This window comes from Sarcophilus harrisii, chromosome 1, assembly GCF_902635505.1.
Source record: "Sarcophilus harrisii chromosome 1, mSarHar1.11, whole genome shotgun sequence".
NCBI lineage: Eukaryota > Metazoa > Chordata > Mammalia > Dasyuromorphia > Dasyuridae > Sarcophilus > Sarcophilus harrisii.
The window spans coordinates 292,681,434-292,703,368 of NC_045426.1; the positions used below are offsets into that span (position 1 = coordinate 292,681,434).

Here is a 21,935-nt window from a genome sequence, read left to right on the forward strand (position 1 = left end):
ATAGAATTGTCAGCCTACCTATGAGCAATAGATATTCTCCCATTATTTATACCCAACTTTGTACGAAAATTGTTTTGTAATTGTGATGACACTTCCTGAGTTTGTCTTGACAGGCAGACTACCAAATATTTTATATTTAAGTGGAATTTCTATCTTTTGCTGCTGTATTTTGTTGTTGTTTTCTAATCAGTTATAATTTGGTTGGTTATAATCTGAAAGGAATGTATTTAATGTTTCTATCTTTCTACATTTCATTTAGAGGATTTATTACATGTTCAATTTTTTTGTGGAGATGCGATGTGTTGCTGGAAAAAAAAAGTTCTATACTTTTCTATCCCCATTCAATTTTTTTTAACAGAGAGTTGTCATTTCTAATTTTTCTAAAATTCTATTCACCTCCTTAACTTTTTTCTTGTTTATTTTTGGCTTGGAGTTATTTAGTTCTGAGAGGAAAAAATCTGGCCCTGAAAGAATTTTTTCCCTGATTTTATTTGAGGTCTACCACTTATATGGGTTTGATCTCTATTTCTTTCTGTAACTCACTTTCCCTTCAGTGATACAATTGTTTTTTTTTTCCTTTTTTATTAAAGCTTTTTAATTTTCAAAACATATGCATGGATAATTTTTCAACATTAATCCTTGCAAATTCTTGTGTTCCAATTCCGTCCCTTCCCTAGATGGCAAGTAATCCAGTATATTTTAAACATGGTAAAATATATGTTAAATCCAATATATGTGTATGTATTTGTACAATTATCTTGCTGCACAAGAAAAATCAAATCAAACAGGAAAAAAATGAAAAAGAAAATAAAATGCAAGCAAACAACAACAAAAAATGTGAAAATGCTATGTTGTGATCCTTAACTCAGTTCCCACAGTTCACTCTCTGGGTATAGATGACTCTTTTCATCACACAATCAGTGGAATGGGCCCGAATCACCTCATTGTTGAAAAGAGTCATGTTCATCAGAATTGATCATTGTATAATCTTCTTGTTGCTATGTATAATGATCAAATTTTTATGAACTCTGGTCTTTTTCTTAGGAAAGCTAGAAAGCCTTCTAATTTACTGAATGACTATTGTTTTCTCTTGAAAAATTGTGCTCAGTTTTGCTGGGTAGGTTATTCTTGGTTGCAATTCTATCTCCTTTGCCTTCCAGAGTATCATATTCTATGAACTTTGATCTTTAATGTTGCAGCTTCTAGATCTTATAGCTGACTATGACTTCTCAATATTTAAATTGCTTCTTTATTGTTGTTTGCAATATTTTTACCTTCACCTGGCATTTCTGCAATTTGGCTATAATGTTCCTGGGAGCTTTCATTTTGGGATCCCTTTTTAGAGGTGATCAATTAAATAAATTCTTGAAGTATGATTTCCAGATCCTCTCCTGCTTTCTACTTGCCCAATTTTAATTTTAAGCAGTTTTTTTTCCAGTTAGCTTTTTAAGCTCCTTTTCCATTTGGCCAATTCTACTTTTTAAGGAGTTGAGTTTTTTTTCTAAATTTTTAACTCTTTTCATTATTCTCTTTCATCACTTTCATTTCTTTCCCCAATTTTTCTTCTACCTCTCTTATTTGATTTTTAACCTCCTTTATGAGTTCTTCCAGGAGTTATTTTGAACGTGAATCCAATTCACATTTTTCTAAAGAAAGGTGTTTTGAGATTGTTGTCCTCTTTTGAGTTTGTCTCTGAATCTTTTCTTTTACCATAATAACTTTCTGTGGTCAATTTTTTTGCTTATGTTTTCCAGCATTTTTGGTTATTTTAAATTTAACTCTGCTCCTGTAGTGGAAAGGGCACTATCCCACCCATCTTGTTCTAGGTTCTGTAGACTATGGCTATTTGCCTGTTGTTGGGGTGATGCTTCCTTGAGACCCACAGGGAACCTTTATGCTATGGGTTCACAGCAGTCCAGTAGTTTACTTGATGCTGTGCTAAGACACATAAGGGAAAAGTGGCATCTTGGCCCTGATACCTGCTCAATCAAACAAGATTACATAATTTGTTCAGTATGACATAGCTAGGAAATGTGAGAGGACAGGTTTGAACTCAGAAAGATGAGTCTTCCTGACTCCAGGCTCAGTACTCAGGACACAGTGGATTCACTGTGCCATCTAGCTGCCTTACTACTTACTAATCACTTAAAAACCAAATCAATGATTGTTTTTTATCTTCTTCACTTCTCTGCAGTGTCAATCACTTTCTTTTCGTTAATGCTTTCTTTCTTAGTTTTCAAGACAGTGTTTTCTTTTGATTCTCTTTTTTCATGTCTTATCTTAGCATTAATGCAGATTATATTTATTAATCATCTGTGTTTTCTTTTTTATTGTTTATTTTTTAAATTCAGTATTTGGGTTTAGTATGACATTTGAGGATTTGGTTGCATCATTGTACATATATAGATATTTTCATATAATGTGGAAATTTACAAGTATTTTTATACATATATACACATTGGATTGGAAACAATAAGTAATTTGCAATTATTTAAGGGCCATATTTAACAATATTAGAATGATGAATTTAGATATTTACCTTGTAATGGATCAAGTTAAGATGACTTTCTCCTTCCTGTTGGCATGCTCCTGCCATAACAATAATCAACTTTGAGTTTGCAGTCACATTGTAGTCTTTATCAGAAACAATCTTTGATGGTTCAGGAAAAGGCTGCCATATTGGAGATCCATCATTTCTCCTTTTAGTTCATCTTCTATGACATCAGCCAGGGCAAGTCCATTAATTAAATTTTTCATTAAGATATTGATGGAACATGCTACGCCAAGTGCACTAACCCCAACAATGGTGATCTTATTATGGTAAAACTGTTCTTTCTTTAGGATATTCACAATCAGCTGATCCTTGACAGTAGTTCTCATTTTGGAGGCACTCTGGTGGTGTGGGACAATTGAGGTTGCTGGTCAGGCAGAGTGAGGGGTATCCTAAAGCAATTTTTCCTCATCAGTACAATTATTACTAGTAAAGAACAAGAAAATGTAGAAAAAAGCCTTCAAGTAATTCTTACAAAAAATAACTAAATAACTCAACTGCTTGTCAATACTGGCCTTTCCATAGAACTTCCACTCATTGCATTCCGCCTATCATTACATCCCTGGCCTACAACATTCTTTTTTCCTGTTTTTTTTTTTTCTTTTTTTCAATAGTATTTTATTTTTCCAAATACATGTTTTCAACATTCATTTTTGTAAGACTTTGCTCCAGATTTTTCTGCCTCCTTCCTTTCTTCAGCAATCTGATATAGATTTTTAAATATATGCAATTGTTAGATATATGCAATTAAATATATGCAAATACATATTTCTGTATTTTTCATATTGTCCCAAGAAAAATCAGACCAAAGAGGGGAAATCCATTAGAAAGATAAAACAAAAATCAAGAACCAAAAGGTGAAATTACTATGCTTCAGTCCATATTCAGTCTCCATAGTTCTTTCTGGATGCAGATGGCATTTTCCATCCTAAATCTACTAGAATTTCCTCAAATCAACATATTGTTGAGAAGAGCTAAGTCCATCACAGCTGATCATTATATAATCTTGCTGTTACTGTTTATAGTGTTCTTTTGGTTCTACTCACATTACTCAGCATCAGTTCGTGTCTTTCCACAGCCTGCTCATCATAATATTGTGTTACATTCATATAACACATAAACAATAATATTATGTTACATTCATATATCATATTTTATTCACCCATCCCCTAATATATGGGCATTCATTCAATTTCCAGTTCCTCTGCAACGTTTTTAAATTCTAAAGACAGCTGCAATTTTAGGCAAAGACCTTAGTGTTACCCCCTTTGCACTCTCCCATTGAGATTCTTAACTAAGGAGCTAAGTGTAAGCCACATTACTTTGAAAGAACTTTCCTTCATAAATTAATTGCCCAACTAGCACTGTTCTGTTGAAATATCCCTCCCCAGTATGAATTGAAAATAAAGACTTAAGAAAATCAGTATTAAAAAGTAGAAGTGGCTCCAGCAAAAGATCTACTTATAAAGGTGGAAAAAAATAGACCAAATTACAGTGACCATTTAAAGTCATCTTATTGTATTATATTAATGTCAATTATTATATTTATATCCTTGTGAGGGATTCTGAACTCATCTAGTTCTAGTGGTTTCAGAGAAAAAGCAAGAGAGGAGGAAAAGCACAATAGAAATAAAAGTGCTTAAGGAAAAGTTAATATTAACCATATTTTCAGTGTATGCACACAAAAAAATCAGCAAAGGGAATGACAAAGAAAGACAGAACCTAGTTGAAAAAGAAAAATAAATATTCAGGGAGGAAAAAAAATCTATCTCAGTGGGCACATTTTATTTTTTTAATTGATTCAGAATCCCAAGACCGAAAAAAAGTATCAAAACATATCCTGCAAGGTCCCCAAGGGAAAAAGAAAGAATTCTCAAAATATTCCAGAATGAATCAGAAGAGCAAGTAAAATGTGTACATATGTAAAATGTAGAAATTAAAGTCTTAAAAGAAAAAAATAATCACAATAAAAACTAAGGGGTTCAGAGCAAAAGAAAAGAAACTTTTCCTAACGATAGATTTTCTTAAAAAAGAGAATGACAACATAGGAACACAAAAATGCAGAGGAGGAAGGAAAGTAATACAAAGAATAGTTTAAAAGTTTGGAAAAACAGAGTTCTACAAAACAAGAATCTTAAATATGAAAATGCAATATGAAAAAATGTGATTTAGTCTTCTGGAAAAAAAATTTCATAAAAAGAGAAAAGGTAGTAAGCTTCCTTCAAGAAATAATACAAGAATTTCATCAGAAAGATTGGAAATCAGATATTAATTACAGAGAGAAACCAAAAAACATCAACATTAAGAATAATTAAATTTGGCTCTTTAAGAAACAAAGTCAGATTATAGGACTTCTTTTCCCTTCTCTTCCTTCTCCTTCCCTTCCAAAGCATCAATCTTTAAAAAAAAAAAAAAAAGCCTATCCAAATTGCTAAGAAGAACAATCTTAATGTTACACAATTACTATGTGATTCCCAGAAAACAAACTTTAAAAATGGAAAAGAAATGATATTCCAAAGATCTAAAGGTATTGATTGACACCTCAGAAGAACCTATCTTAGAAAAGTGTACTCAAACATTAGGAAAACAACTATACTTTCAGTAAAATAAAAGATTTTTGTTCATTCTTTCAAAAATCCAGACAGGAGCATGGCATTCAAGATACAAACTGAACAAACAGCATAAAATTAAATATGATCAGATCATAATTAAAGACTATGAAATGATTTTAAGTGTATCTAGTATCAACTGAACTGGAACCAACTTCTAATTTGTGGGTGATCAGAGCCAAACAAAGCAGAGTAGAAACAGGAAAGTAAAGACACAAACAAAAGCTTAATTTTAAAGCAAGGGAAATGGCTTGCGAGCAAAGAAACATATTGGAGCCTCACCCCTAACTAGAGGAATCTGAGGCAGTGTGGTGAGATTTTAATACTTGCACCTATTGTGATGCAGTGAGCTGTGGAGCTGATTGACTGTAAGGGTTAACAGCAACAGTGAAATAAGTTTGATTTATAACATGGCTTAATGACTAGAAGATGAGTGCTACAGGTGCTTATAGAAACTGCTGTGAAAGACTTCTGGGATTTTGCTGTGGCTAAGACCATCAAGAGGGTTAGAGCAAAAAATGTTGTGTCAAGCTCAGAGCATAATCTGCTTATGGCTTAGCACTAGAAAATGGTGTCTCCTAATATTTGGACACCAGGTATGGAAATGGAAAGAAAGAGTCTTATTTGTTTATTTGAGTCTAGATTTTTTTTTAATTTTATTTTAAACCTTGCACAATGAGAGAAAATTTGGAGATTTTCTTGCCTTATCCAAGGCAAAGAAAGTTCCACTGGGTTGTGAAAGCTAAAGTATTAAAAAGGAAAGTATATATAAAAAGTGGATTAACATGTCAGAGAAGAAATTGGATTTTCTTATAAGAAAATGATTTTTATAGATATGCCTCTCAGGGAGAGGAAAGGTAAGAACATGGGTGGCTCAGGACTGGATTAGGAATTAAGAAGGGAACAGGACAAATGAATTTTAGTTTTTTCTCCTCACTTTAGGATAATAGTATAGAAGAAAGACAAATTACAGAAGGATGAGTGCAACTTAAGTATAGACAGATATAAGGACTTTATTGAATACAAATCCACCCCACTTCCCTTCTGGGAAGGCAAACTCTCCTGGGAGAAGGGAGAAAATGCAAAGAATCATTTTCATCAAAATGGAGTTCTATTCTTAATATTAATTTTCAGTTGTGGAAAAGAAGTGATTGAATCCTTATGATCATAGATATAGAAGCTCACAAAAGCCACCTAGTCTAATCCCTTTATTTTGTAGAAGAAATTGAATAAGATTAGATGACTTGTCAATACTTATTCAGATAGTTAACACCAGAGGAATTATTTGAAACCAGATATATTTTTACTCCAGAGGTAATTTTTTTTTCCATAAAATTATGCTGCCTACTCAGTTTTGGTTGTTTTAAAGGCAGAATATTGTGGTATTATGAGGTAAACTACAAAGGGAAACAGTCACAAGAAAGAACAGAATTGCCCCCATTTCTACCCAGGCAAGGGTTTCAGTCTATTCTCCAATTGCAAACCAACACTCTACTGAGAATTAACATTTCTGAAGACAGAATCTAGAGAATCATAGAATGGGGAAAAGGAGCATGAGGATGGTGTGAATGAAACAAATACTTAGAGAGAAGCATTACAATTTTATGTCATTGAAATGGAAGCAAGAATGAAATGTGAGGAAACCAAAACAGAGACAGAAGCTAAGAGTTGGAGCTCAGGAGGGAGAGAATTACATGCATGAATGGAAATATAGAGTTGGGGGATAGTATCTTGTATAAGGAAGGAGGCCAGGAATATCAAGACTATACCATTGACTATAATAATTATTTACATTTTTACAATAATTAAATTTCTTTAAGTGATAATAATTAGTCATTGTCTATAAATTTTGCATTTATCCAGCTTAAGTTGTTGTAAAACAGGCAATATATTCTCATTGTTATTCCGTTCTCAGTGGTATTGGTATAATATTGACCTTTACTTTTGCTTTAATTAATCATCTGATTATATTCAGTCGATTGATAATGTTTTTCATTAATCATCTTTTTCTGCTAAATTATAGTTTCATTTTTATAATAGTTTGTTATTTAACAATTTGTATTCTTTTCTTGAGAAAAGCAGTACTTTAACATTTATGTACTGTTACAATAGATTTTTGGTTTGTTGCTATTGTTTTTTGCAAAGTACACTACTACAAAACTATTGTAAAATGAGTGTTTCCAAGTATTATCATCATTTCTTTTTTGTAAGCTAGCCAATTAGACCCTAAGAGACTGACTTGCTTATGGTTATAGAATTAAAAAGTAGTGAAAGTAGTTGAACCAATGTTTCTTGTCTCCAAATCCCATACTCTTGTCATTATTACATATTGTCTCTCAATGATGATTTGTGTATTAAGTGGGAGCTTTATATTAGTCTACAAACTTTTGGCCTTTTTCATTCATAATCCAAAACCTTATTTTTCCAGCATATATATACCATCCAAGAGACAGTAGAGTATAATAAATAAAAGGCTGTCATTATATTCAGAAATACCTGGGTCACCACTTCTGTATCTTTTTTTTTTTTTTTTTTTGCTGAGACAGTTAGACTAAGTGACTTGCCCAGGGTCACACAGCTAGGAAGTATTAAGTATCTGAGATCAGCTTTGAACTCAGGTCCTCCTGACTTCAAGACTGGTGCTCTATCCACTGCTCTATCTAGCTGCTCCAACTTCTATATCTTTGGACATATTACTCAACCTCTCAGTGAACTATATGATACTTTTAGATGATAAATTGCCAGTCTATGTCATTTCTATACTGGGTGTTTCCTAAACTCTGAAGTGTAGATTTTAGACTTTATGACCATATTTACTGATAATACTGAGCATCATGCTATTTCTTTTTTTTTATTTTGTTTTAAAAATCAGAATAAACAAAAAGAAAAACAGAAAAGGAATAGAAAATAAAACAAAAGAGAACATTGTCATATATCCAGCAAAATATCAGGGAGGATTAGAAGTATATACAACAAATTCATCATTTCAATAGTAAAAACAAAAATCATGATATATATCAATAGTTGAAAAAAGCCTTTAATAAAATGCAACAATCATTTCTATTCCAACACTAGAAAGTACAGAAATAAATGGAGCCCTTCTGAAAATGATAAGTAATATTATCTAAAATAAAGAGCAAACATTATCTGCAGTGGAGATAAATTTGAAGACTTCCCAGTAAAACCAGGAGTGAAGTAAAGATGTTGATTTTCACCAACCACTATAATTCACTAATTTATTAGAAATATTAGCTATGGCAATAAGGCATAAGATATTAAAAGGAGAAAATGGGCAATAAGGACTCAAAACTGTCACTCTTTGGTATAAGGGAACACTAGTGAATAAATTTTAAAACTGGTTTAAATCATTCACAACTTTAGCAAAGCCATAAAATATAAAATAAATCCACATAAATTTTCAGCATTTCTATGTACTACTAATAAAACCCAGCAGGAAGAGGTTTTAAAGGAGGGGAAAGGACCCACATGTGATAGAAACTGGAAACTGAATGGATGCCCATCAATTGGAGAATGACTAAATGAATTATGGCATATGGATGTTATTGAATATTATTGTTCTATAAGAAATGATCAACAGGATGATTTCAGAGAGGCCTAGAGAGACTTACATGAACTGATGATGACCTTTATCCAATTTTTCTTGTGCAGCAAGATAACTCTATAAATATGTATACATATATTGAGTTTAACACATATTTTAACATATTTAACATGTCTTGGACTACCTGCCATCTAGGGGATAGGATGAGGGAAAAGAGGGAAAAATTTAGAACAGAAAGTTTTGTAAAGGTCATTGTTGAAAAATATGCATATATGTTTTGTAAATAAAAAGCTTTAATAAAATTTTAAAAAAGAAATTAGTCTTAGACCAATACCACACACTGGTCAGTATGGTTAAATGGTTTAGATATAACGGGTGATAAGTCAGAGGAACATAAAAAAAAGTACCTGTCAGATCCATGAATAAGGGGAAGAGTTATGACCAAATTAGAAATAGATTGATTATAGAAATCAAAATAGGTCAATTATTACATAAAATTAAATAGTATTTCCACAAATAAAATAAAAAATTGCGGGTAGGAAGGATTTTGCCACATTTTTTAAATATACAAGGAATTAAGCCAAATATGTTTAAAAAGAAGCAGCAGCAGCAAACAAAGAAAAAATAGTTAATAAATGTTCAAAGAATTTGAGCAGTTTTCAGAAAAAGAAATCAAAGGTGTCAATACTCACATGAAGAAATGCTCTACTGATCAGAAAAATGCAAATTAAAACAAGTCTAAGCTACCATCTCACACTTGTCAGATTGGTTACCATGAGAAAAAAGGAAAAGTGATGAATGCTGGAGCAAATATGGAAGAATTGGAACTGTTGGAACTGTGAACTAGTTTAACCATTCTGGAAAACAATTTGGAACTGCACCCAAAAGACTGTTTCTATCCTCTGACCCATTAATACCACTTCCAACTTTAGCTCTTTAGCCCAAAGAGACCAATGAAAAGGGAAAAGGACCTCTTTGAACAAAAATATGGGGTGACAATGTATTAGAAATTGAAGGGATACTGATTAATTGGGGAATAGTTGACCAAGTTATGGTATGTGATTGCGCTAAACATTATATATATATATATATATATATATATATATACACATAGGATAGTGTCCTATTGTGCTATAAGAAATGATTAGCCAGCAAATTTCAGAAATCTGGGAAAGCTTCTATGAAGTGAAGTGAGCAGAACCAGGAAAACACTGTATACAGCAAAAGCAATATTATAAGAATGATCAGCTATGAAAGACATAGCTCAAGATAATGAGCCAAGATAATTCCAAAGGTCCCATGATAAAAAAAAAAAAAAAATACTATCTACTTCCAGAGAGAGAGAAATTGAAGAGTCTAAATACAGATCGAAGCATACATTTTACTATATTTTTATTTTATTTCATGTATTTTTTTCCTCATTGCAGCATGTCTAACATGGGAATACCTTTTACAAAATTGCTTGTCTTAAGAATAGGGAAGGAAGAGAATTAAAAATGATTAATTTTCTAAATTGTACAGGAAACTAAAAAATATCTAGCAAAACAAATAGCAACAAAACAAACAAAAAAGCAAATTCTTATCGCAGACCTACTAGTACTGTCTGAAATGAATCTAGTCCCAGAATTGTCTATAGGCTAGGATTCTCTGTGAAATGCAAGGGATGAGCACTTGCTTTGTGATCTTTTATTTGACACATGCTTTAGGCAAGGGTTAGTTTTATAATTAAGCATAATATTGAATGAAAAATGGACATGCAATGAACTATTATTTTTTCAGAGTTTTGTCACAAATAAACCTGAACTCTAGAAAACTTAACATATAAGAGGCAACATCAAAGATGACAAAAAGACTCAATAAGGACAGACTTAAAGGGACTCAATAAGGACAAACTGTTTATGTTTTACATAAACCATATGTCTAACATTGACATCAGTAAATGGACAGTCCAAAACAAATATTGGTATACAACTGAGTATGATGTGACTCTAAAAAGCAAATTATTTAGAAAAAAGGTAAAAATAGTTATTATATTATACAAATAAGATTCAAGAGCAAGAACTGCTCCAAAGGAATTGGATGGGGGAGGAGGGGGTGGTTAAAGAGAGAACAATACATATACATACATGTATATATATAATGTGTGTATACACATATATATACCAAGGAGAAAACAGCACCCTCCAAAATCTATAAAGAAATAAGGGATAAGTTAACAGGATAAGATGGGCTATAGAAGAATGTGGGCTAGCAGGAGCAGGATAAGATATACAAATTAATGACAAAAAGATAAAGAAAAAGGGAAAGGGTGGGAGGAGAAGATAAGGGGAAGGCAAGTTAACAAGTAGAAGTAAAGTAGAAGAGTTAACAGATGGAAATAAGAGAATTACACAAACAACAATAATGAAGTAGAATTTATTAGGAAAAAAGTAGGGATAGTAATCATTGTTGTGTCTGGACTAACTCTCTGAAGGAACTCCATACTAGCCCGTGTCTTTGATCTTAGAAGAGGAGTGAAAAAGAGGGACTCACATGGGTGATCAAACATGGAGTCCATTTATTCCAAATTCTCTCAGCTTTATATACCCTAATATCCTAATATAACCAAAACAACACTGCACATGCACTAACTATATACTGCACATGTGGGACTATATAAACAACTTGCTATTGTATGTAGATGTCTCTTTCCCACTTGGTATCACACTGTTTTAATTACAATACAGGTTGTCACAGCCCCCTGACTTCTCAGGAAAGCTGAGAGCCCTTAAGGGACATGGAGAGCTGAACCAGACATTGTCAGCAGATTCCCTCCGGGCTGAAGGGTCTTATATCTTACCCAGAGTTCCCCCAATATCTGTGGCCCTCTACATCTCTCCATTTCTTTTGTTTTAATTGAGGCAGATATACATCAGTGGTAAAATCCATCAGCATGGGAGGAATCACACAAATAAGTAGTAATATATAAGCAAGTAGTAATATAACAAACAACATGAATAAACAAAATACTTAAACAATAAACAAAACTTCCATGAGTCCCAAAAGGAAGGTATAGAAAGTAGCTATCAATTCGCAACCACATATACACCTCCTTCGGCAGCCAAGAGATAGTCCAAAGCCAATCTATTGTCCATCACTTCATGTCTCAGGGAATCTGATGACTCCTGCAAGTTTTGAAGTCCTGCATCAGTTTCATTAATTTTTTTATGGTAATGTTCATGAATCAATTGCCATATTCATAGAGTTAACTGGTATGCTCTTTCAGTGGTGGGCAGAGTCAGAGATGGAACCACCCAATGTTTCTTGGATCTTCTCCTTTGTTTTGAGGGTCTTCTCTTTTTCCATCTCTCTCTGATGGACAAGGTGGATATGACTCATCAGCACCCACTGGATTCCTTCTCCATCTGTAGAGACACAAGCAAACCCTCTGCCCCAAGTGGTTAGTCTGTCTTCCATTCACCACTCTCTGGATCTCTCCATATCACCTGGTGATTATCTAAAGATACTGGAGTTTCTTGCACTAGACACTGCCCTTCCAATGGATTATGAAACCTGTCTGTCAGAGCCAGTGCATCAAAAATAAAAAAATTAATAGTATAAAGGGTTAAGTTTAGAAAGTCTCTAGAGTTACCTGTTATATGTAGAGGACTGTTGTTGTTGGGGGAACTCTGAGTGAGGTATAAGACCCTTCAGCTCAGAGGAAACCTGCTAAAACTATCTAGTCTGGCTCCCCATTTTTCCCTTTGGAATTTCTCACCTCCCTCCCTGAGAAGTCAGGTAGGGTATGACCACCTGTGTTCTACTTGAAGCAAGAATACTTACAGCAGGGTGCTTACTCAGTGTGATTGATGAGATAATGGTTCTCTAGTTCACATATACTTAGTGTGATGTAATGATATAATCACTCTAGTTGGCATATACTTAGTGTGATGTAATGATGTAATCATACTGAGATATTTAAGGGTTGAGACAACTGGAGACAGGACCCAGACTTGGACTCAAACTCGGACTCAAACTCAGACACGCAAACTCAGACTCAGACACAGAGGAGACACAGAAGATGGAGACAGAAACAGAGATTCTCCTGGTGGCTCTCCTGCCTTCATCACTCCTAAGACCAAGGCTTGTCCAGAGATCCTCCATAGAGCTAGTCCAGATGCTACAACCTATGGCTCCCCCCTTTTTTTTTAATATTTGGAGGAGCGTCTTGATGTCTCTGTGTCCTTGAGGATTAAAGGGTATGCCAGTGGTATATGAGATCTGATACTGTGCACAAAAGTGTGCAAAATGTTTACAAGTATATGCAGGTCCATTATCTGTTTTTATTGCTTGTGGCATGCCAATAATTGCAAAAGCCTGTATTTTGCTGTCTGTTTCACTGCTGGTATTGCAAAAGTAGATTGTAATGTCTGGACTAGCTCTCTGGTGGGCCTCGGGATCAGCCTGAGGCGTTGGGGCTTGGTAGGGGAGTGAAGTGAAGGAGGAAGGAGAGCATTCACATGGCTGGTCAAAGATGGAGTCTGGCCTCTGGAGTCTGGAGCCTGAAGTCTTCTTCTGGCTGAGATTGCCCTCTGTCTCTGGGATTCCCTTAAATACCCCAGCATGACTATTTTACAACACCACATTGGGCATGTGCAGCTGTAGAACATCACATCACCACATTATCCTAAGTATACACCAACTAAATTGACCATATCATTACATTACATCAAGTAGAGATGTAGAAAACCATCATCTCACACCAAATAGGTACTTAACTACAAGCCCTCTGCTGTCTTAGATTCAAGTACACCCTTTCAGAGTTCTGGCCTGCTATAGTAAATCCTGAAAAGGTGTCCACTACAACATGGATAAAGACGTGAATAAATCAACCAAAAGATTTATAATGGGTCATATCCATTTGACAAATTTCATTGGATCTCAAACCACAAGAGTTCCTTCCTTGGAGGGAACATAGGAGTATGGAAAGTAAGGCAAGCTGTACAGGCTTTTACTATGCTCCTAGCTTCCTATTGTTATACCAAACTGCAGACGTAAAGCTTGCGTAGCTTGATGATGTTTAGAATGAGACTCTTGGGTTACCTGAAATAGAGGAGTGTTAACTAACATTGTGAGAAGGTGATCTGGTTTTGTGTTTACATAAAAAAACAAGTTCCATATGAGAATAGAAATGCAAGATGTAAAACATTTTCTCACTTGCTCCTGAAGTTCCTTAAAAAGCTTATATATGTTAGAGTCTACAAATTTTATTTGGGCTGTGGCAATTCTTTGTACCACACCTACTGAATAAGCCAAATCAGATATGATATTTTCATTTCCCAGACAATAAGAGCGAGCTAGCATAATTGCATATAACTCATTCTGTTGAGTAGACTGAAAGGAAGTTCTGACTATTCTTTTCATACCTATATCAGAATATACAGCACAAATCTTATTTTTGGATGTGTCTGTAAAGATGGTTGGTCCTTAAAGAGGAACCTTAGAAACTTTTTTTTCAAAAATCCATGGCCAATTATGTAAAAGCCAGGTTTTCTTTAAAGTGGAGCTGTGTGTAAAATTTGGAGCTATGGCCAATAAAATTTGCCACTGGAATGGTTTTCACAGCATACATTAATTTGTGCATTGGTATAAAAGGTGCATATCTTGTCAGGTCTTATCCCAGATAATCGTATTACTTACTTAATGGCTTTTAATAAGATTCTAGTCACAAGCACTAGGTAAGGAATGAGGTTTTGGTTTGGTTGTGCTTGGAGGATCATCCACTCAATCACACTGTCTCCTTATGAAGGACTGATGTAGGTGCCTGTTTTGTAGCAAAAACTGACATTTCCAAAGATTTTTGAGTGACTCAACTACATTGGATAAGACTAGTTCAGCCTTTCTCAGAGCTTCTTGGGCTTCTTTTGTAAGCTGGCAAGATGAGTCTAAATCAGTGTCTCCCCTTAAAATGTCATACAATGGTCGTAATTGATGAGTAGTTAAGCGTAACACTGGACATATCCATTGGATATCTCCTATTGGTTTCTGAAAGTCATTTAAAATGTTCAACTTCTCTGTTCTTAAAGAAAATTTTTGTACTGTGAGTACCTTAGGATATATTTCATATCCTAAATATTGAAAAGGAACATGTCTCTGATTTTTTTTCTGAGACCATATACAGTAGTTCCTTAGTGTTTCTGTGGTCTTTTGTAGTCATGCTTCTAACATTTGCTCCTCAAGTGCACACCCCCAAGATATCATCTATGTAATGTAATAACATAACTTTTGCAAATGCTTTTCTTACTGGAGTAAGAGCAGCAGCCACATACATTTGACACATCTTAAGGGCTATTTTTCATTCCCTGTGGCAAAACTGTCCATTCAGATCTTTTGTAAGGCTCATTAGCTAAATTAATGCTCGGCACTGAAAAGGCAAATCTTTTTATATCTTCTTTATCCTGAGGGTCTATACCTCAGGTCTATCCCTCAGACAATTCTTAATGTCTATAACCCAGAGATGCCATTTCCTAGGCAATTGAGTAGGAGATGGAAGCCCAGGCTGAAGAGTTCCCATTGTCTCCACCTGTTCCTTTACTTTTCTCAAATCAGTCAACATCCTCCATTTTCCAGATTTCTTTACATGAATATTCCATGGGCTTAGAGAAGGTTGGAGGTGTCCTTGGTGAAGTTACTCCTGTACTATATCTAATAAGCCCAGGATTTTTTTTTCACTGGTTAAGGGCTACTCTTCCACCAACACTCCTGTATTAATTTTCCATTGGATGGAAGCAGGTGAGAGTGCTGGCAGGACTTTCACCACCACCCTGCCTAAAAAGCCAAAATGCTCAATAGAAATCCTAAGTGCAGTAAAATGTCTCTTTTCCTTTGCCTTGCCTCAGGACATAGGAAGACAAAAGTGTAGATGGCTGGGCTGATGGTATTATCACCTGCTTCTCCTCCCACCCATGAAGGCAGAGTTGAGGGAGGAGGATCTAGAAGCAGAGGATACCCCCCCACCCCAAAGGTGCATGTATGGGCTTAGGCGGAAGTGAAGGCTGGTTGGGAAACAAAAGCTTCATGCCCCACAAACCTTCCAGGGCAGTCCTTAACTCCCTCCCCACCCAACTCACCATACCCCTCCAGCCTCCTAGAGCAATAACAAATATAAACAAAATACTAAAAAAGACTTCCTTAGCCCCTCCCCATGTGCTGTACCCTCCACAGCTACTGGCACCAGTCCTCTGCTTGTTTTTTTCTTCATACTTCCTGGTTTGATACTGCAAGCTAAAAGCCTTCTTTTTTGTTTTCTTATATGTGGCAATTCTTAAAGGCAATTTTATCCCATTGTATTCAGTTAATTGTTCTTCTACTACCTGACTCCAAACTCTCTTCCTTAGAAAGCCAAGGAGATGTGCACTCTAGAACATCGAGAACTCATTATCTGCTTCTGAATTACCAACAAACCTTACTTCTAACTAAGCATGCTTCATACTTCCTTTGGGAGTGAGATTCTGTTGTTAGCGTTTGCCCCATTTTGGCTGAAAACAAAAGTGACTAGATCAGCCTTTCCCACTTGCCTGTCTTTATACTTATCCTATGTGAATCACAGGAACTTGTTTGCTGAACTCGTCAATCCATCAGTCAAGCTACTGTGTACCTTACCTTCTAGGGCCCCATGTTTAGGTGCCAAATGTTGTGTCTGGACTAACTCTCTAGAGGGTCTCAGTATCAGCCTGACTCCTTGGTCTTAGAAGAGGAGTGAAGAGGAGGGACTCATATGGATCGTCAAACAAGGCGTCTGTTTATTCCAAATTCTCTCAGTCTTATATAAGGGTACTTACATAAAGGTACCCCCCTTATATAACCAAAGCAACACTGAGCATGTGGAACCATATAAACAACTTGCTATTGTATGTAGATGTCTCTTTGCCACTTGGTAGTGGCAAAGTTTTAATTACAACACAGTTTGTCTTTGCCTCCTGACTTCTCAGGAAGGTCAAAAGCCCTTAGGGGAGATGGAGAGCCAACCAGACTTTGTCAGCAGGTTCCCTCCAGGCTGAAAGGTCTTATTCTCATCCAGAGTTTCTCCACTTTCTATTGCCCTTTTTATTCAGTTTAGCTATTCTAATGAGAGTGAGATGCAATTTCAAGAAATATTTTAATTTCCATTTCTCTGTTAGCAATTTGGAACATTTTTCACATAACTATTGGTAGCTTGATTTTCTTATTTTGCAAAATTACAAACCTTGACACTTATCAATTATAGAATGGCTCCTAATATTATAATGTTTAATTAGTTCTCTGTAAATCTTAAAAATAAGAACATTTCAAAGAAATTTGAAGCAATTTTCCTCATTTGTCTGCTTCTAGTTTCAGCTAAATTGGTTTTATCATGCAAACTCTCTTAAATTTTGTGTAATAAAAATTGTCTATTTTCTATGATTTTCTATCTATGTTTGGTCAGTTCCTCATTCCAGAAGAAGTAATTTTTGGCAAGTAATTTCTTCCTTGTTCCTTTAATTTATTTATATCATTGTTTATGTCAGCCATGCACTCATTTGGAGTTTTTATTGGTATTACACACACACACACACACAACTAATTTCTGCCAGACTGCTTTCCAGTTTTAGAAGCATTTTTTAAAAATAGTGACTACTTAGCTCAGTAGCTGAGAACTTTTATCAAACACAAGGTTACTGTTATCATTTGCTTTTAGATGTGTACCTAATCTAATTCACTGATCAGCTTTTCTATTTGTTAACCAGAATCAAATTATATTGTTCATTACTAATTTATAATACAGTTTTTGCTTAGCAGTGAATAGAGTGCCAGGCCTCAAGTTAAGAAGACCTGAGTTCAAATTCAGCTTCAGGCACTTACTAGCTTTGTGAGCCTGAGTAAGTGATTTAACCTTGCTTCCTTAGTTTCCACTTACATGGATTGAGCTAGAGAAGGAAATAGTAAAGTATGGTATCTTTGCCAAAAAAAAAAACAAAAAAAACAAAAAATAAAAACCAAAAACCAAAATTTGTCATGGAAAGTTGGACAACAAACTTTCAGTTTGAAATCTAGAATGTCTTTCTTACTTAAAAAAAATTATTTCTTAAAATTCTTGACCTTTTCTCCTGATAAATTTTATTATTTTATCTAGTCCTGTGAAGTTATCCTTTGTTAGATTGATTGGCATGTCTCAAATAACTAAATTAATTTAGGTAATATTCTTATTTTTATTATGTAGCCTCAGTCTTTCCCATGAGCAATTAATACTTCTCCAATAATTAAGATGTCTACTTATGTAAGGTGTTTAGCTGTATTCATATAGTTCCTCTATGAATCTTTGCAAGTAGACTCCTAAGTTTTTTATATTTTTGTAGTTATTTTAAATGAAACTTCTTTTTCTTTCTCTTCCTGATGGATTTATTACTATTATAAAGAAATGCTAGTTTTTAATGTTTTTATTTTATATTTTATAACTTTGTTGAAATTGTCAGTTTCATTTAATCTCTTGGTTAACTGTTTAGGATGCTCCAACTACAACATTTTTGGCAAAAAATAAAGTTATTGTTTTACTCTACCTTTGCTATGCTTCAATTTCTTTTCTTTTCTTTTTTTTTTTTTTTTTTTTTTGTCTTATAAATATAGCTAGGATTTCTAGCACTGTATTGAATATTATGATAATAATCAACATCCTTACTTTACTCTTGGAAAAGATCTAGTTTATTTCTATTACAGATTATGGTTGATCTTGGATTTAGGTACCACTTGTGTTCTGGAAATATCCATTTATTATGAGATTTTCTAGTATTTTTAATAGAAATAAGCTTTACATTTTTTTAAATTATCAATATAATCATAAGATTTTTGTGGATCATTTTATTAAATTATGTTAGTAGTTTTCCAAATATTGAAGCAGTCCTGCATTCCTATTAAAAATATATGGTACCTCTCAGCCAGTAGATTGTAAATCCCTTAAAGGCAGTGACTGCTTTGTTTTCACATTTGTATCTCAATTATATTTAAAAAATAGCAGCAAATTAAATACATTTTCACTTACCTGAATTTACTTGAATTGTTCTTATTAGTGGCTGGAAATTGACACTCTCAGGATAAAATTTTGACTATCATTTTAAGCAGGAAATTGAAGTAGACAATTTACCAACTGACACTCACCATGTCTTCATTTTTTTAGCCTCCATATAATCTTGTGAAATTTTAGGTAGAAGTCCCAGCATTTGGACAAACATAGCATTTACTTTAGACTTTCCATGTGTTTTTTGGAGACCAGAAATCGTCACTTTTGGTCAGCCTTTTTTTTTTTTTTTTTTCCCAGTGTGATTTAGATTTATTTTTCTTTTCTTTGCTGGCAATGGATATGTCACCATCTAACGGCACTAAGGGATCACATTCTATCTCCTCTTCAAATTAAACTATTTGTTAGTCAACACATAATTAGGAACTTAAAAAAAAAATTAAACCATATCTTTAGAATCCCTCTCTCCTTCCCCCACTCCCACCACCTCTAGAACTATACCTCTAGAAAATATCCCTCCAGAAAACCCTGTCTTGCCTTTCTTTTGTGTTCCTCCACAATTTAATCCCCAGAGTTAACTTTTGGGCCTTGCAAATTTGTAGGGTTTTTTTTTTTTTTCAGCTGATGCTGGCTCTTTATTGTTTTATTATTTTATTTCACTTTAGTTCTGTAGTTCAGATGTCCATTACTATTTTTGTTGAAGTGTAGCAAAATATATTTTGTCTTTTAAAAATAAAATAAAATAGGAGCAGCTAATTGGTGTAGTAGATGGAGCACCAGCCCTGAAGTCAAGAACACTTGAGTTCAAATATGACCTCAGACACTTAACACTTGCTGATTGTGTGACTGTGGGCAAATCATTTAACCCTAATTGCCTCTGTAAAAAAAATAAAATAAAATGATAAAAAACATCCTAAAATTGGGATACACCAATAGTTTAAAAAACAAAGTGGAAGGGTAATATGAAAGTGTCTTTTCTTATGTGTATATATCTAAATAATAATACTTCTCTTTTCATTTCAGGATTGAAAACAGACCTGCATTTTCAGCTGTTGAATTACGGCTACGCAATTACTACTATGATGTTGTTCATTAACAGATCCAGAACATCAATTCTTATTTCCTTTAGAGGGAATCATAGAAACCCTACAGCAGACAAGCTATAAAAGAAATTGTCATATTGTTAAATGAATTTAACTTAGAACATTTTATTGATAATGCTAAAGCTACCATTCAGTATTGCCAGATTGAAGAACAAAATTGCCTGTGTAACAGCTGTTGTTATAATTCCCTTTGCTTATATTCAACACAGGTTTTGTCCAAATATATATACTTTACAAAGTAAACATAGATACCCAATTACATTGAAAGAGGGGGGCAGAAAAACAGAAGAAAGAGACAAGACAGAGAGACAGAGAGAGAGACAGACAGACAGACAGACAGAGAAAGAGACAAAAAGAGAGAAAGGGATGGCAGGCAGATGAGATGGCAGGACAGAAAAAGTAGTAGAGTATGGAAGGGAACAATAGGATAAAAGGAGTCTGCTAGATTAATTTTATTTCCTTTTTACATTGTTTTCATAACAATCTTTAAAATATATTTTAATTTCTTTTATGTTTTAACTGCTCTCTGCCTCCTGTATATGCAGTTGAATGTTTAATAGGCCTAAATGAATTATAACAAATATTTTCTGATATAGACTCTCATTGAAGAATTATTCAGAATTGGACAATATGAGAAAAAAATGGAATAGGACACAGAGGAATGGAATAGAATAAGATAGAAGGAGGAAAAAGAGTGAGGGGAAAAGGTAATAGGTTAAATATAGGATTATCTTGACAAGTCTCAAATTTTACATTGTAAAATATTCCCTGAGAGTAAAAGTGCATTTTCCTGTGAAGGTTGTATTAATATGTTGGCTTGAATAGAAAAGAAATATTTTATATTTACTTTTGCTTTGTTAGATGAAATAGAAGGCATGCCAATGGAAAAAATATGAAAATCATGTTTTGTTTTTAATAAATGAATTGCTTTTAATACCTTAGTCCTTCTGTTACAAGCCATGGTGAAATGCATTTTTGCAGATGAAAGATTAAGCATATTTTATAAGATAGATACCCTAAGAAAAGCATAGTATACCTATATATACTATGTATATGTATGACTGAAACTAATAAAACATTTTCTTACTCTTTTGATTTGGCAGAAAACTATTCCTATTCGATCTATCTTCTTTCAGTTGTCATAATTATGTTACAGCTGCCACTGTTAACTGGAATGGAGCATGAAGATCTGAATTCCTTGACTAGATTGTCACTTTCTCTTTTCCTGCATCCATCATTTCTCATCCACTCTCCACCCCTGCAACATGCTTGTTGGGGCCTAGAGTGTTCAAATTAACAATAGTGTCTAAATATGAGATACTCAGATGATAATCACTTTGTAATTTTGGAGTAAAAACTTTGTGCAGAAAAACAAAACAAAATACTATTGCTATTGGGACTAAAGTGTGGGTAAAGGGAAGGAGCAAAGTGATCTATTTCTTCTAGAAATGGAGGCATGCTGAAAAATAAAGGCCAAAATCAATAAGAATTATTAAAATGAAAGGGATTTGGGTTAAGAAGGTTGAGGAGAAAACTGTAATATCCTAAAAATAACCTCCTATGCTTTCCTTTCCTGAGGTTATGACATGCTACCTTTCTGAGAAATATTTTTTATAGGCTCACTTAAATGCTTTCTAGACTGCTGAAGAAGGGCTGAAAAAACCAATTAACCTTAACAACCATCTTAGATTGTCACTTAACAGGACTTTCAAAATTGTATTATCTCAATTATGTGACTTATGTGATAATTTTTTAAAATTAAAATGTTATGTTTTGTTACATTATGTTTTTATTTAATCATGCTTTTCCCTCATATCTATTCTTTGTTTATGTAATAAGCATAATTTTTCTATATTTTTTGAAGAAATGAAAACTTTATAGAAATTAAAATTTGATTCAGAAAAATCATCTGGCCTCTCTAATAAAAAGCTGAATAAGCAGTATTTTGCATTATTTATACATTCAGACAAACCAGTGATTTTTCAGAAGACTTTACAGAAATTGATTTCTTAATAGAAATTTACAAAATAAGTTTTAGTTATTTGCAGAAAAATGATTAATAAAGATATCTGTCAGCCTAAAGAGCAGCATTTTTTCCCTT

At 33.9% G+C, this 21,935-nt stretch overlaps 1 protein-coding gene across 2 annotated transcripts in view; it reads left to right on the plus strand.

The window, feature by feature from the left end:
* The window catches only part of SYK (spleen associated tyrosine kinase), a 154,704-nt gene extending 133,091 nt beyond the window's left edge, over positions 1-21,613 (plus strand). For both annotated transcript variants that reach the window (XM_031943755.1, XM_031943761.1), the window contains one exon: positions 19,755-21,613. In XM_031943755.1, the coding sequence (XP_031799615.1) occupies positions 19,755-19,827 (73 nt within the window). In that variant the 3' untranslated portion in view covers positions 19,828-21,613. The remainder of the gene's footprint in view (positions 1-19,754) is intronic.
* The last annotated feature ends 322 nt before the right edge of the window (positions 21,614-21,935 follow it).